Source organism: Sparus aurata, chromosome 5 (genome assembly GCF_900880675.1).
Source record: "Sparus aurata chromosome 5, fSpaAur1.1, whole genome shotgun sequence".
In the NCBI taxonomy this organism is placed as follows: Eukaryota; Metazoa; Chordata; class Actinopteri; order Spariformes; family Sparidae; genus Sparus; species Sparus aurata.
The window spans coordinates 19,468,243-19,484,548 of record NC_044191.1 but is presented as its reverse complement, the minus strand read 5'-3'; the positions used below and the strand labels follow the sequence as shown (position 1 = coordinate 19,484,548).

General features: G+C 41.3%; 2 protein-coding genes across 4 annotated transcripts; one reads left to right on the top strand and one right to left on the bottom strand.

Moving 5' to 3' along the window:
* The first annotated feature begins 331 nt into the window (after nt 1-331).
* ascc2 (activating signal cointegrator 1 complex subunit 2) lies at nt 332-8,983 on the top strand. Of its 2 annotated transcripts, XM_030417575.1 has the most exons (19): nt 332-456; nt 1,824-1,928; nt 2,006-2,164; nt 2,341-2,514; nt 2,692-2,821; nt 2,976-3,043; nt 3,145-3,258; nt 3,900-4,012; nt 4,107-4,181; nt 4,308-4,412; nt 4,502-4,570; nt 4,732-4,806; nt 5,027-5,267; nt 5,842-6,038; nt 6,607-6,726; nt 6,902-7,126; nt 7,273-7,363; nt 7,534-7,625; nt 7,739-8,983. In XM_030417575.1, exons 2-19 carry the CDS (start codon nt 1,845-1,847, stop codon nt 7,908-7,910), a joined length of 2,304 nt encoding a protein of 767 aa, XP_030273435.1. In that variant the 5' UTR covers nt 332-456; nt 1,824-1,844; the 3' UTR covers nt 7,911-8,983. The 2 variants fall into 2 exon arrangements, with proteins under 2 accessions (XP_030273435.1, XP_030273436.1); XM_030417576.1 differs by lacking the exon at nt 4,502-4,570.
* rnf215 (ring finger protein 215) lies at nt 8,400-16,010 on the bottom strand. 2 transcript variants are annotated; one of them, XM_030417577.1, is made up of 10 exons: nt 15,606-16,010; nt 14,805-14,957; nt 14,638-14,709; nt 14,441-14,526; nt 13,383-13,437; nt 13,158-13,262; nt 12,549-12,665; nt 11,922-12,065; nt 11,716-11,818; nt 8,400-10,708 (listed from the first exon to the last, which is right to left on the bottom strand). In XM_030417577.1, the coding sequence occupies exons 1-10, from the start codon at nt 15,837-15,839 to the stop codon at nt 10,686-10,688; spliced, it is 1,092 nt and encodes a 363-aa protein (XP_030273437.1). In that variant the 5' UTR covers nt 15,840-16,010; the 3' UTR covers nt 8,400-10,685. The 2 variants fall into 2 exon arrangements, with proteins under 2 accessions (XP_030273437.1, XP_030273438.1); XM_030417578.1 differs by lacking the exon at nt 13,158-13,262.
* Nucleotides 16,011-16,306: the final 296 nt, after the last annotated feature.

Sequence of the window (16,306 nt, the reverse complement as noted above, 5' to 3'; positions counted from 1 at the left end):
AAGTACTTTAAGTGTGACCCTGACATTTTACAATGCCTCCAGTGATGACACTCAGTGGTTAAGTTGCATGGTGGGTAATGTAGGCTCAAGGTTTTACCAAAGCATTCGTCTTGTCTAACATTGCACTCCTTCAACACTGTTGGACGATCCACAGTTCAATCAGGAGAGACGTAATTTGGGTTAGCACTTATTTACTGAGGCATTCACAAGATGACATCAGTGTTTTATCTCTATGTGCTTTACTCTGGTGCCCACACGGGGGCGGTGAAGACGGCCACGTATATATATTTTTTGTTTTTGTTTTTTACTGCGCATGCGTCATACTAAAATAACAAAGTATGTCACTTCCTGGCCCAGCACAGGTGACTAGAAAGCGTTTGGAAACTGAAACTGTCGAAAGCCGTGACGACTTTGATGAAATGGCTTGAAAAGAATCACAGACAGTCACGTTAAGAGGTGAGCAGAGTTATTAACGTGTTCCGTGTACAATTATTACGATACGAGCCACAAGAGGAAGGTTATAAAGTGACCGGCTGGTGAGCCACGTTACAAAAACGTTAGCCTGTCTCCATTCATTGACGTGCTGTCAGTTCTGATAAACTTGGTAAATAGCAGGCAGCTAGCTGGTTATCTTACCGGGCTATGTCGTTCTGCAGTCAGAAGTTAGCTCATTGAATACATCGAGTGGTAGCTGTGGTGCTGTAGGGTTAGCTTAGTGGTTAACAGGTCAATTCTTTAACTGGCAGTGGTCATTTACGTTAATTTGACACGTAAACGTCAAATTTAGCTATCTTACTTAACTGTTAATGTTGTAGCTGTAGTTTTACTGGCTGGTTCGCTGGTTAAATGCTGATGTGAGCTATCTGACAGTAACTTAGCTGCCTTTTGCTTTTTAAATGTCATCTGTCAGCCTTGACGTAATTGACGTGAGAATTAGCCTGCAATAGTAAGCTAGTTTAGAGCTAAATCTTTGGCGATTAGAAGCGACTGCCATTGATAAACAAAACATAAATTAAAATGTTTCCATATCTGGATTAAATATAGTTAATAGTTTTCACACACTGTCATCGGAACATATTCAGATGGTAAACACAACAGCTAACATCTACACGTGTACACCACAACAGCTGTGTTTTAGCAATATATTTAATTCATGCTCCTTTTGCTGTGTTCGCCATCCGTCTGTTTGTTTCACCCTTTAAAGACAAAAGTAAATACTGCACCTAAAAAGGTGCACTTAAAAAATGTAATAGCTACAGCACTGAATCAGATATTTAGATTCTTCATGACACGTCATTTTGTGCACAGCTTTGTATTGGTTCATATTAGGGGTTGAACGAAATGTTTTTTGAGGAGAAAAAGAAGTTAATAATCTATCGTTTATTTGCACCTAGGGGTAAGTAAGGCTAAGAAGTAGTGAGCAAAGATGCAATATATGATATAGTTTTTGATACAAGGTAACAAGAAAGTAAGGAGAGACAGTTCAACTTGATAGCCCTTTAGGTGAATGTGTTAGGTATTACATTTTCAATAACTACATGTGTATTTACTTTACATTACAGCATACTTCATGTGTATTCAATTGAGAAACTATGAAATCAATAATTGTATGGCAGTGTTTTTGGCTAACTCGATGAGCAGTATACCTTCAAATTCAAACCATACTCTGTTATATTAATGCAACAATCCTGTAAATTGAACAGGTAAAGCACTTGGGTATTAAACTGTAAATATACAGTAATATACCTACAAGTATGTGAAATGACAGATATACACAAGCAAAAAAGTATTTGCAAAATATTATTTCTTTGTCGGTTTGATAGAAAAAACTAGAGGGAGAAGCCATGGCCTGTGCCCGCGTGCCTCTAGATGAGCAACAGGTGACTGAGCCTGGCCCGCTGGGGAAAGAGCACACAGTGCCTGCACTGGTGAGTCACATCGCCTCATTTTATACAGCTATCCACTCAAACTACCACTTAACTATGTGCTTTCTGATCCATGTCAGCACCCGGTCAGGAAGGAGGAGCGCTGTTTTGTGCCTTACAAGTCACCGCCAGAAGATGGCTCTCCTGCTGAGGTGGAGGAGTTTTTGGAACATGCCAAATTCATCACAGAGGACCTTGAGTGGCTGCTCACACTGCCCCATGACAAGTTCTGGTGTCAGGTGATTGACTGCTGACATGTTAACATCTCTCTTTTATTCACTTGGCCACAAAGGGGTATAGCAGCTGGAAAACATGTAAAGTACACTGTTGAATGAGTGACAGCAGTTGAGATTTTTCGCTCTCTTAAGTTTCCTCTCTAACCCTAACCTCCTCTGCTGTGGTCTGTCTCCATCAGGTAGTGTTTGATGAGTCTCTGCAGAGGTGCCTAGATTCATACCTACATCACGCTCCTCGTGGCCTCGACCCTGCCACACTGCCCTCCTCCCCTGCCGTGGCCGACATGCAGCGCTCTGTCCACAGGGCAGTCTTCTTGACCTTCCTCAGGATGGCCACACATAAAGAGTCCAAGGTAAAAGCAGCACCCACATATGAACTCCTGAGAGGGAATAATGACATAAACATCAGTAGAAATAGAGATTATAGTTTGATTAGTAAACTAGTGACAATTCTGTACGCTGCTATAACGAAGCCTAGTAATACTATTTAACCTGTTTTCTTTTGTTTGCCATGTGCTTCTCTTCCACAGGAGAACTTCATCACCGCGGCTGTGTTTGGAGAAATTATCTACGAGAACTTCCTTTTTGACATTCCCAAAATTCTGGATCTATGTGTGCTCTTTGGGAAGGGCAACAGCCAGCTGCTGAATAAGATGATAGGTGAGCTGTTTTTTTAAGGTTCATCTTAGAAAATCTCCCTGCATTTAGATGGAGAATGTTTCCATTAGATTAAGATTTGTATTTGAGTTTTGTAGTTTGAATCCATTTGTCAGTCTTTCTTAACTTTATTGTGATGTCTTTCTTCTTTCTTCAGACAACATCTTTACACAGCAGCCATCTTACTACAGTGACCTGGATGAGACAGTGCCCACTGTGTTACAGGTAAGATAAAATCTGTTTTTAATTTCTAAAGAAAGTGTAAGAACTCATCTCAATTGCCAAAAGGAAACCTTCTCACCCTTTTCACTCTCTGTCACCTTCAGGTGTTTGACACAATCCTGGGTAAGTGTGGCCTCCACTGTGAAGGAGCCACAGCCATGGAGCCGATGAAGCTAGGCACACACAAACAGCCCACTGCCATGACCATGAGCCAGCAGGTCAGACAATCACACCTCTTATTATCACTGCATGTCGCACTTTAACTTTAACTACTACTTTAAATTCTAACATCTTCTAATATAAACATTTTACAGCAATTAAATGTCTGCTCTGGCATGGGAACATATAAAATGATTAAACATCTTTAGGTGTACTTTTTTTTCCAAAATGCTGAAGATAACTTCTCGCTGAAAGCCTCAGTGAATAAATCCAGCACTACTTACAAGCTAGGCAAATTAGCCTGATCGGGAATACTGTTTTTAAATTAAAAACCTGTCAACAAGACAATATGGCGGTGAGCAGTACTGTCTTTTACTCCACTAAGATAATAATCTTATTTCTCTGTAGTAGAAGTATAGTTTGTCTGCAAGTGTTTAAATACAGTTGAACATAACTTTTGTGTGTCTGATATTTGATTGAATCGAAATAAGTGGTTGTGGGTTACTTGTGCTGATGACAGATATATATCAGTCATATAGACTTTACTAATGGGGACGGCAAGGCTTAGTCAGAAGCAGCAGGTGTTTCATGGTAACTATGGTAACTGGAAAAAGACTTTAACCTGGGTATGACAGATTAGACATACAGAGAGTGACACTGCTGCCACACGCTTGATAATCTGTTTGCTTTTCTGTTTCAGGAACTTGTAGATCTTATTCTGTACCTGTGTGACTCCACCACCACCATCCATGCCTTCCTGGACATCTTCCCTGCCGCCTGCTCCAGCTTCCACTCCCACAATTTCCTCAGCAGGTAGGTGGATGGAATAGCCTGATGGTTTCTCTGCTCATGGCAAGCCACACCTTTGCAAAAGTTTTCACGATCATTTTGTTTTCTCTCCTGGCAGACTGACCTCATTTTATGAGACCGCTGTGCCTGACCTTGAGAAGGCAGTGAGGAAGAGAAACTTTGATGATAAAAGGTGAGTTACTCCTGCATTTACTTTTTGTAAAGGCGAATCCAATTGCAAAGTCAAAAGACTGAGACCAGTGTACTGAATAAGTCAATGAAAGTCGTGAATTTTCAAAGAATTTTCCTTCTGCTTTAGTCTTCAGGAGGACTTGTGGAAAAGGTTGTCCCACTCCTGTCGTAAGATGGTGGAGACGGCTCACCTGCTGCTTCACCACACCTGTTTACAGCCAATCCTGGAGGGGTGAGACGTCCAAGCTCTCAGAATGCACATTAGCAGGATTAGCATTACAGAAGCACATATTAATTCTGCTGATATTTGTTGCCTTACAGGGGAGAAAACATGCTAACATTTGCAGAGGAGCTCCTACAACATTTCACATCTTTTTTAACTGAGAAAAGGTAAAATTACTGGTTGAGATCAGGGGTCACCTCCAAAGTAGTCTTAGTTAGTTCCCATTAAATGTCAGTAGTAGTTGTTTTTTTTTTTCACTTTTTTTCTCTTTAGGTATGGTGACAAAGTGTATGAAGAGGTTTGCCATTTTATTCCTTTGTCCTTTCAGGTTCTTGTCGGACTATGATGAGCAGTTCCCCATCGCAGATGACGTCAGCCTCTTACAACAGGCCCTCCCTGTCATGTATCCATATCAGCCGTATACCTCAGAGTACCTCAGGGCAAATATAAACTTTAGTAGAAATGTAGATTTACACATCAGCTTATCTTGCAACTTGTAACAAAAAAATGTCAACAATGAGCATATTAATCAATTACGATATGCGTCTCTAGGTGCAGCCCTCATTAAGTGAACAGCTAGTTGCCTCAGGTACTTAATTTCCTTGACCGTCCGCTTCCCTCAGTGATGAGACCCGGACATCCTACCTGCTCCAGGGGGTGGAGAGTGCCTGGGAAAGTGTGGGACGACGGAAACCACAGAGCCAGATTCAGCACAAAGCACCGTCAGCTTCAGCCTATCAGGGAGCAGAGGGTGGTGCGTCAGCGGGCTTTAGACTTCAGGATGACAGAGATGCAGAGGGAGGTGGAGGAGACAGCATGAGGGGAGCAGAGGCCATGTTGGATGTTCCTCTAAAAGGAAACAATGTGAGTTGTGTAATTATTACAGCATAGTACTTCATAATCACCAGTAACCAGCTTAAAGAGTGTTTACCATTAATGTCATATCTCAAGAATTATTATGCCAATGCTTCCTTGACTCATCGTTTGAGTGAAAAACTTGATCCCTACAGCACAAGGTGATGCCTTGAAATGTCTTATTATAAGAGCAACAGGCCAAAAACCTTTAATATTCAGTCAACTATATGACGACAAAAAGCATCAAGAGCAAAAAAGCATCCTGGTATTTGAGAAAATGTTGGGATTGTAATTTAAGATGCTATTAGGCGAGGAGATACATTGATTAAAGGCATAAAACAAATGGGACCACTTTGAGCACTAGTGTCTTTGCGGAGCATTTTTCAAACACAAAGCAAAAAGTTATTAAAATTACAATTTAAAGTGGAGTTTCAGAGCATGACAGTGTAGACATAAATAGCTGTTAATTGCAGCTGCATGATTAAAGTCTGGTTTTCTAAATGGCTACAAATCTCGGGGGGGAAAAGACGAGCGATGACCCGACCTGACTTTGTGTATTTTCTTACCGTCTGTGTGTCATCAGGGTGCGATATGTCCGGTGAGCGAGGCAGAGCTGGAGTCTCTGCTGTCGTGTATCAGGGACCTGCTGCCTGATCTGGGAGAAGGCTTCCTGCTGGCCTGCCTGCATGAGTACAACTACAACTCAGAGCTGGTCATCAACAACATCCTGGAGGACCGCTTGGCCCCCAACCTGGATAAACTGGACAGAGCCATGCCAAGGTAACACCACACACTGGGACGGCCTTTACATCTAACATGTTTCTACCATGTGGGTCATGCTGCTGAGATTGTCATATCTTGTTCGAGACCAAAAGAAGGTTTGTATTGGATTCTAAGGATCGGTATTTGGGTATGTTAGCCTCTTTGTAATGTATATTTAATTTATTTTAATATAATCAGCACAATGTGCAGGATCAGCAGTATCTACTAAATGGCTGCTATTAATGATTATTTGCTTTATGGATTTACTCATGGTTTACTGTTTAGTACGTACTAATTGTTAAAAAAAAATAAGTTTCCAAGTTACCCAGAGCCCAATGTTACGCTTTAAAACAGTTAATTTTGTCTGATTAAAAGCACAAAACTCAAAGAAAGCTATTTTACAAATAAATAAATTGAATGAATATATGAAATGGAGAAAAGCAATAAATTCTCTCACTTCAGAAGCTAAAATGTATGAATGTTTGTTGTTGATACTTGTTTACAATATATGGCAGAAATCCAAAACTAGTTGAAGAGTTCAAAATATTTGTTGTGTTTGAACTCCGATCTGCTTCTGTCCTTTCAGGCCAGAGAAGGAGGAGCTTCCAAATGTTATGGACAGCAGATCCAACGTGTTTGATGATGACGAGTTTGACGTCTTCCGGAGGGACAAGGTGGACATGTCCCGCATCTGGAAGGGCAGGAGGTGAGACGCTCGCTAATCAGAAGTTAAAAATCCCTGTACTTCTTATAATTGAAACTGCTAATTAATACTGAGCCTTTTACCTGACCCAGATTTTACTGCCTCTTTTTTGTATGGCTGCCATTAAAAACTCTGCCTGAGGTCAAGTTCATCTAGTTGTGTCTTCTCGCTCTTGTAGGAAAGGCGAGAGCGCTCGAGAGATGCTAAACGACAAGCAGCATGTAGCTGAGCAAAGAGCTCGTTATCAGGCGTACGAGACTGTGGTGGACGAGGTAGTCATTGAACCTGGTGAAAGTGCAGAAGCGTACGGCCTGGATGATTACGACGATGAGTACGACGACACCTACGACATGAACCAAGTGGGAGCTAATGACCTGGATGGAGACAGTTTACTCAACAGAAGGTAATGTAGAGTTGTTTTTTGATGTGTTTGATCACAATGGAGTAGATACACAGTGGAAAATATAAGAAGCAACTTTTAATTTTGACAGGATGCTTTCTAAATTGGAAAATGGTTGCAGTCAATTTCAGTTTGTGATTTTTCTGCAGGCCTTTCACGGTCCCACAGGTACTGAGAAAAGGAAACAAAGCACAGGATGACGAGGAGGGTGAAGACGAAGACGAGGAGGAGACTTTACCGGTATTTTATTCTTAACTTCTTCAAGTGTATTTTTTACTTTATATTCCCAAATATTTTAGTCTCTTGAAATAAAATATTTAGCCGCAAATGTGTCAATTGTATGTTTTGTTACTTTCTTTCTTCTGTGACTGTTGAACTGTGTATTTACATGTGAATCCATTTTATTTCAGAACAACGTTAACAGGGACCAGTTTGTGCAGGACCCGGCTCTGCTGAGGGAGAGGGCTGAAGCTAGAAGGGCCACCATGCAGCAAAGGAAAGGGTAAAGTCGATTCACTTTGTCAGCTTGCTCTCCTTTCCCTCCACTGCCCTGTCTCACACTTAAGCCCTGGTAAAAACCTCTGTTGATCTCCCTTCATCCTTCATCTCTTCCAGTTTCCGACCGGAGCGTCCCAGTAACGTGGTGGGCAAACCCAAAGGCCAAGGACAAACCTTGGAGACATTCCTGGACCGACGCAAAAAGGAGGCCAGTAAGAGCCGCACGTCAAACCACAACCGCCGCACAATGGCCGACCGCAAGAGGAACAAAGGGATGATCCCTTCCTGACCCCTGTGATGACGACCTGCTGCTGGAACCAAACAGACAGATGGTAGGAGAGAGGGATGGATGGACGGCAGGGAGGCAACTGAGGTGTGAGTCAGTGAAGGGAAAGAGAAACTGGGGCCTAATTGTTGTTCTGGGTTAAAAGTTGTGAATGTAGTACCCACAATGTGTCCCCACAATCACACCTTAGCCATGAAGTCGCTGTCTTTGCTCAAAGGGAAAGCCACAGAAGGTTTTTCAGTTGTTGACAGATGAAAGGTTGAAAAGTTACTTTAGTTTACCGACTTTCTTTAGCCACATTTTGGCCTCTTGTGATCAGAAGTTGTCGAGCAGCTTGCTGAAATGTTTGAGCATGAATATGAACATCTTCTTTTAGTGTTTGAGCCTAAAGGACGTTCGGCTCTTTGGCCCAAATGATTTTCTTTTATAGCTCATTAAATACCAAAGTCCCGAGTGTGAGCCAGAGACCGAGGACAAAGAATAAGACCTTCATTTTTGCCAAGTAACAAATGAGTTTATTAAGATCCAGAGTGATTGATCTTTGACATCATCGTTATGAAATAGACAACATAGGAATAAAAGGAAGCGACATCCAGCGCTCTGGAGAGACTATAGTCCCTTCTGTAGCTGGAAGAACAATTTACTGACCCGGTGATCAAGTCTGGACATCAGCGGCAGACTGTGTTGCTCTCACTTCTCATCCTGTAAGAGAAGCTTGTGTGAAAGCTGCTTGCATGTAACATTCAAGTGCATGCATGTGATGTCATCCACCCAGTTCACACCACTGTTGTCCAGCCTTTGTAAAATTATAACAAATAAGTCTAGAAAAAGAAATCAACTCTATGATCATCTCATAGTGATGCTGATGTGTTTTGGAAGCACGTGCTGTACAGAGAGGCCTCGCATCTCTCACACTCGCTGTGAAGAAGCCTCCTAGATGTTGCCATGCACACACTATTTTCTATAAAGAGAACAGATCTATAAGAGCATTTTGTAACAAAAAAAGCACATGTAATCGCTTTTTGGAGTTGACATTGCAAATAAACATAAAATAAATACAATAATACTGTTTTCAACATCTTTCGAGTTTGAGTCGTCACTGAAAAAATGCCAACATCGATTGGATTGGACTTTTTTCTTTCACAGTAAAATGTGTTGAAGATGCTGCAGAGTATGGCTGTACAGTTAAATTTTGTTTTCATGGTACAATTTTCTGCAATTTCTTAGATCTTTAAGAGATGGTTTAACATTTTGAGAATCATGATTTTTTTTCGTGACAATAGTTAGGTGAGAAGATTATTATCACTCGTATGTCTGTGCCAGTGGAGACTTCAGGAAGTTAATGGTTCCGATCAAGAAATAGATCAGCACATATCCCCATTAAAGCCACAACTTGTCAGTTTTACACTTTGGTTTTAGTACAGATGAAACAAACAAATTACAACGCAGTAATTTGTGAGCTTTAGAGGCGCTGGGAGGCTTGCTGTTACCGCCTGTTATCAGTTATTATGCAAAGCTACACTCATCAGCTGCCAGCTGCAACTCCATATGTATAGACAAGAGTAATATCTTGTGATCTAACTCTCAAGGCAAATAAACACTGCCAAAAGTGTCAAACTAATCCTTTAAATAACACTGATATTAGACACTTTTCTTAGCTGCAGCAGATCCAAGATGTTGTGTTCAAGTACAATATTGTAATAGCATTCATTAGGATTTAACTGTGCAGCTATACATGGTAATAGTAATGACATGTTTTCAACATAATGTATGAGATGAATAAGATAGCTATGTCTGTTTGAGTTTGATGTCAGAACCTACATTTGGGCAGAACTGATTTTGACCTCTTCACACAGACCTAAAAAGGAAGGAAAGGACCAAGTAAAAGCTGAGCTGGCATCTACAAAATGTTTACCAACCTACCCGTCTAAAATCTCTTATTGGTTATCTTTTAAAATGGTGCAACTAAATGAGCTACTGTAACATACACAGTTCAAGTTTTAAAGCATAATTCAGAAAGTGTGTTTGTGGTTTGGGTTTCTCTCACTCTGCAGTGAAGTCATAAGGCATGTTAAGGACAAGTGCAAACACCTTTTCAATGTCTGCTACCAACTGTAGCACAGGAATTACTGGAGTACAACTACAGAACCTTTACTACTAACATGTAAGAGCAAAGTAGGAGTTTGGACGATAGATGAAATCTGTCACGTTTAAACTCTTGTTAGTCCACTTAATAAGTGAGTTATTGACATCATTTGGACTCCATGCTAAAAATCATAAAGCATTGAATGTCCATGCAGCTACTACTGACTCGCAGATTCTCTCTGTATTGTTCTTCAGCTGTTTGCACCAACACAGAGCAGAAGGTGTTAATGTGAAGAGTCACATTGGGCACAAACTCCTTCATGTGCCAAATCTTCACTGGTGTATATCACACATACAAACACATATTTCAACAATTGTACAGTAACATGATCCCAAGGAAGAAGTACTGTTCACACACAACAGTACCGGTATAGTACTTTAAACTACAACTGCATGTCTGTGAGACCCGCTGCACCCAACCGAGGGTCAGACGTCAAAATTGGACTACTCCACAGTCCAGGCGGACAGCTAGTTGCTGTAAAAAGTTTGTATTTGCTCCCACGATCCACCTCGGGAAGGAGGGAGCTTGAGGTCAGTGGGAAAAAAACGGCAACCGGAGTGTCACCGAGGAAGAGAAGAGACTTGATTCCCAGTACTGCTGCGATGGTGGCAGCAGCGGAGGTGAGGTGATCGTTAACTGTCCCTGCAGACGCTGCCTGGAGAAGGTTGGAAAAGAGATTCATTCGAATCAAGAGCAGAAACAATGAATGATTATTTTCAACAGAAAAAAGATTGTTTTTTTTAAACCTATTTTTGTAAAGCTGACTTTATAGAGGTGAACAGCCACTGAGTCAACAATTTATCATTTCAGTACTTTTAAGAGTAACATATACTATAGAGTCTAATATAACTAAATATCTTTGGATTTAAACTGCTCTGACAACATCTTTTGTGGACCTATTGATTCCAAGAATGAGCAAAAAGATAGTTAGTTTTGCACTAGCTTATAAAGGTAGCTAATTGTACAACATTACTGACAGTGTTAATAAGTTGTTTATATTTCAAAACTTTTACCGGGTCAAATAAAGACGAACTGAAGTAAAAGGAAGAAGGTCTTGTGAGGCTCAGGCTCTGATCAACACAAACTTTGTACAAAGAAGTGTCTATATTACAGCTGATGGACTGTTTAATTTAAAAAAGGGTGAGGGTGGGGTGTCATTAAACATGAGAATAAAACCTTAGTGCAAAGTCAATGAAAGTACACTATTACATTTCTGAAGCAATGCTATAAAGCATCTCTCCGAAATGGCCTTGAAGTAAATAAGGGTTACCTATGACATGACTGAAACATTTGCATGAAGTCACCACATACAGATACAACAGAGCTTCAACACAGAACTATTGACGTCGGCATTAACGGAGGAACTTAACACCCTGAAACACTTGTTTATGCTGGCCTCAAATGATTTAATGTCTCACCTTGTTGCAGTGATGTACAGGTGTACATGGGGACATGGTGACATCACTGGTGTGTGTGGTTAGTGCAAAAGAGCATATTTCTGACCACACCCATCAGTGACAGGGGCTGAAAACTTTCAACCAGAGCGAGCCTAGAACACTTGCATTGCAGCCTGCTGTTAATTGACTCTTTAAAAACCTGCACAAGTCAAACGATAACAGATAGTGTTGTGCAACTGGGCCTGATGCTGTGATGGGAACTCACTGAGGATGCTGCGTTTGCACAGGGGACAGGTGTGCTGCAGCAGCAGCCACGGGTCGACACAATCCCTGTGGTACTCATGATGACACGGCAGCACCCGCAGACACTGAGAGGAAAACACACCAATAGTTTTTAAAAAACTGCTGCAGAATCACCTGCATTTCTAAATCCTTAAAATATCAGGTAAGAGTGCAGGTGTATTGTCTGACCTGGTTGTTGTTGAAGGGCTCCAGACAGACAGCACAGTTGTCTGTCTCGACTGGTTGGGACGGGTCACACCACAGTTTGGGCTGACGATATGTTTTGGTCTTCAGGGACGACATTCTCTTGAGGACATCCTGTTTAGGTAGGAGCTGAAGAATGCAACACAGCAGAACATCAAGCAATCAAGCTGTGTTTTTGTTTAGTTTCTGACCTTACACCAGGTCCTCAGGTGGACAACTATACAATAAAAGACAGAGGCAATAAATAGAGGACAAGTTCCTCTCATGGAAGATGTGATGAGTTTGATCTGTGCAACATTTTCTTTTACAGATTTTCAAAAAGTTACTATTAAAGAAGTATTACAATGCTGGAGTTATGTTCTTTTCGTAGAACTGAGAGGTCCATGCAGTAAAAAGATGCAAATATTTTTTAAACCGGGGGTACAACACGGGAGACAGGGCATACAAAAAATGCAACCCAACCAATACATCTATATCATTACATATATCAGCTGATAAGAAAAAAGATACTGCAGTGCAGCCTTGCCAAAGATATGTTTGTAAAAGTTAAAATTGTCCAGCAAAATCAAAGGATAACCTGTGATAATGTCAGCAGTAAAGACCTGTAAGTACCTCCATGTCGTCATTCAACTGGTGGCCCTGGTACTGCCAGCGAGCCTGAACGATGACTCCGGTGCTGAGGATGAGAGCCACCAGGAGGACGGTGTCCCACAGCTGCTGCAGGTACTTCTACAAACAGACAGGGCAGAGTCACGTTATCTGTTTCCTTTCTATAATACTCTGTGCAACTCAGAAAATGCTTCCGGTAGAAGTGAAAAAGAGAAAATGCAAATGATCTTCTCAGTCTCATGACTTCAAAATACATTTAAACTATATTTGCAATGCAAGTTGTTTTAGTACTGACTTTTAAAATATTGTAATAATTAAAAGAATCACTGATAAATGAGCTGATTGAAGTGCTAATAGTGATTCTGTTGTGTGTTCATTGCTAAAAGGGTTATTTTGAGAGAATGAGCAGTGGGCTCCAGAGATCTGATCAGATTTTTCTTATTTTCAAACTTGTAGTCTTTAACTGACGCTGACTCAAGTCACTAACTTAAGGTCATTTATCAGACTTCATCAAAGCTTTCTATAGCTTTCCACATGCAGTAGCTTGTCTTACAGCAACTTTAAAGAAAATGTTTCAACAGGGCCAATGCTGCGTTCATTCTGCTTCCCCACCTGGACCTGAGAGTTGGTCTCTCCCGTGCAGATGACCCCCTGCCACTCCCCGTAGCGACCTCCTCTCGATCGACCGCAGCTGGACCACAGCGTGAGCGTGGCACCCTGCCCGAACACACAGCAGCATGTGCTCACTGTCAGCTCAGCCTGCCATCACTCAAACACCACTGGAGGGTGCTAACAACTGAGAAACACACTGTCAGCTGATAGATTGAGGGAGCTCACCAGGTTGTCCTGCAGGATCGTCCTGTATGTGATTTTTGCTGTCGCTTGAAGACCCCTGTAAAGAGACAACAGTCATTTAGTGCAGATAAATTCTCCATCACTACATGTAGACACACTCTAACCTGGATACTGTGAATATCTACATTAAGGAAAGTGACAGAAAATACGACAAAACAATGTGGGAGTTTGGTGGTGTTTATTTTTATCTATATTTTTGGTAAGCTCATGCTGAAGTGTATCTGCACTGAATGTTTTTTTGTGTTTGTGTGGTACTGTTCTGCCTCGCACATGGCAAGATAAATAGGTCTCCTTTAAATTCACAACTGCAATCAGTGAAATTACAGAAAGAGCCACTGAACACATAACAACACATTTGTAATAATGTTAATATCTGTGCAGCCCCGGGAAATTCTGAACGTAGATATTTTTTCATAGCGTTGGTACTTTGGATATGATCAAATGCAGACATGGTATCAAAAAAGTATCAATACTTTTGATAATTTCATAAGCCTAGACAACTGAATGAATAACAATGATATATTTCCTCAAATTATGATTACTATGAAGTTAACTTAACTGTGGCTTGTGGCTACTGTTGCCAATACAGAATCTTGTATCAATACAACAACATTACTCCTTTATTTTGATATAATTTAATAAAATACATCATGCTTTTCCTTCATCAGTGATCAAATCCTCGTATGAACTTATCCAACCACCAACATTAACTATGTGATCAATTCAATCAGGAAATCAAATCAGATCAAAGAAAAAGTAAACACGAATAATAATCTGTCTAAATCAAGCTGACTGTGTCAACTCAATCTGGACACTATCCATATAGTACTGAGGTCGCAGCTTGTTTGAATTGGTTTAGTTCAATTACCATCATAGATTGCTTGTATGTGAAGGCACTGTTTAATCTCCGCTAAGAGCCTCAAACTGAGGAAGCATGACATGTCATGACAAGTTATATGATTCAGATACAAACTGTATTTTGCAACTTTTATCAGTGATATCAAGTAGAGATGCGCGTAACCCGATAGGGTGTTCTGTACCTGAGCAGAGCTCCGATCAGCTTGGTGACATTTTCAGACGTCTGGATCACAATGATGGGCTTTGAAAGCACCTGAGACAGATCCATCTACACCAGAAAGAGTCAGGCTTTTAGGTTATAAATACACCACAGTGTCAGCCTCAACTTTGGGTCCAAGAGAAAGGGCCCAGGCTGGATATTGAGTTTGTGCAGATTTACCTCACTGACGGTGTTTTGGTTGAGAGCCAGGATGATGAGCGCAGATGCTCCGAGGACCAATGCTCGCTTCATCTTCACAAGAGAGTTTGCATGTTTAGTATCATGTCCAAGTCTATACCAGAATGAACAAATTTACCTACATATTTACAATAAATTCAGCTTCTTACTTTATTGACCACTGCATCGGCAAAGGACTCCTGGTTTCCGGTTGTGGCTTTGCTGTCGTCCATCTCCACAGGCACCACCCCGATCCACAGCTCCTGCTCTTTGGTGTCCTCCTCACTTTTCTCTCCTCTCACCTGTGTCTCCTCATCCTGAACCTGAGGACAGCAAACAGGCTAAAAGTTTGAGCTGGTGTTGGAAATTCTTAGATTTTATCATACATCATTTCTCTTTAAAGGTGCACTACGTGGTTTTGGGAAATACATTTTAATGAGAAGAGAAAGATCTTCATTGACTGATGTTTTATAGCTAAACCAATAAATAATTCATTTTCATGACTGAATAAACAAACTGACCTTAAAAGGACAAATCAATTTCGTACTGTTTTACTTTGTTTATATGTGGCGGACCCTGCCATAGTTCTAGCTTCAAACAGTGTTCTGGGGACCTTGTTTTCCTCTGAGAACAGCTTGTTATGGACAAGACACATTTGTATTATAAATATAAAAATTCTGAGTTTAAATGTATTCTCCAAAACTACAGTGTCCGTTTAAAATCACTCCAAAAGTGTAATGACCAACATGCATATATGTATCAAATGTTCAATTTGAGGTTGATTCACTTATGAGACACAGTTAATAGAGGTCTTTGAGCTCTGATGACGGTTGAATGATTCAAAAAATTACCTGTGTATGTTAACCCCGAAAGCCCCGCTACTTTCTTTAAGTCTTATATCTCCCGTTTTCACACAAATGTCATATTAACGGTAGATATAACAACGTACAATTGTAAACAGTCTGACTCACCAGTACCAGCTCTCCCTCCAGCTCTTCTTGGTCCTCGTCCCGGTGCTCGGAGCTCTTGCTGCCCTTGCTGGACTCCACTACCTCCCCCTGCAGCACTGTGCTGACACCGGGCCGCTGCTCCAGGAACACCTCCACCACAGCGACCTGCTCCGCCGCGACCAGCAGCCCCGGCCACCGCAGCAAGAGGAGCGGTAGCGTTACCCGGAGAAAGCACCAGCAGCAAGCTGTAGCCATGTCCCGAGGAACCACAGAGCGAAATTACAGCTGAAAACTGCTCTAAACACACAAGCCTAATCACCTGTTACCCATTATTTTGGAAAAGCTGCTAGAGGTTTTGTGCGCCAGTTAGCTAGACCCCTCGGAAAATGTAAACAAGCGAAGGAAGCTTCCGGCTCCGACCGGAAGAGGCGTGAGGATTACCATCTTGTATCTACGTGTACAAGGCAGCTCACCGGTTGGAATGAAACTGAACAATATATATTTTTTTATAACTTCACCCATGACTTCACCCCGTACTGAGATTTTAAAAACTTTGCAGTAAATGTCAAGCTTCTTCCGTTGATTTACAGTGTTGTGAATATTGAGGTTATACAACCAGAGAAGAAGGTCGCAAGTCGAGATGTTAAATCCCCATACTTCCTTCTTTGCTTTGAAGCCGTGACTCCAAACCGCTACAACTAGTACAGCTGCAGCGCTGTGTA

What these genes read in the sequence shown, in the direction of transcription:
- ascc2 (XM_030417575.1), top strand. Translation starts at nt 1,845, where the DNA reads ATGGCCTGTGCCCGCGTGCCTCTAGATGAGCAACAGGTGACTGAGCCT. An exon ending in TTACAGCCAATCCTGGAGGG is followed by an intron (nt 4,413 to 4,501) that starts GTGAGACGTCCA and finishes GTTGCCTTACAG; the next exon opens with GGGAGAAAACATGCTAACAT. An exon ending in CGCATCTGGAAGGGCAGGAG is followed by an intron (nt 6,727 to 6,901) that starts GTGAGACGCTCG and finishes TCGCTCTTGTAG; the next exon opens with GAAAGGCGAGAGCGCTCGAG.
- rnf215 (XM_030417577.1), bottom strand. Translation starts at nt 15,839, where the DNA reads ATGGCTACAGCTTGCTGCTGGTGCTTTCTCCGGGTAACGCTACCGCTC. An exon ending in CGATCCTGCAGGACAACCTG is followed by an intron (nt 13,263 to 13,382) that starts GTGAGCTCCCTC and finishes GTGTTCGGGCAG; the next exon opens with GGTGCCACGCTCACGCTGTG. An exon ending in AGTTGAATGACGACATGGAG is followed by an intron (nt 12,066 to 12,548) that starts GTACTTACAGGT and finishes TGCATTCTTCAG; the next exon opens with CTCCTACCTAAACAGGATGT.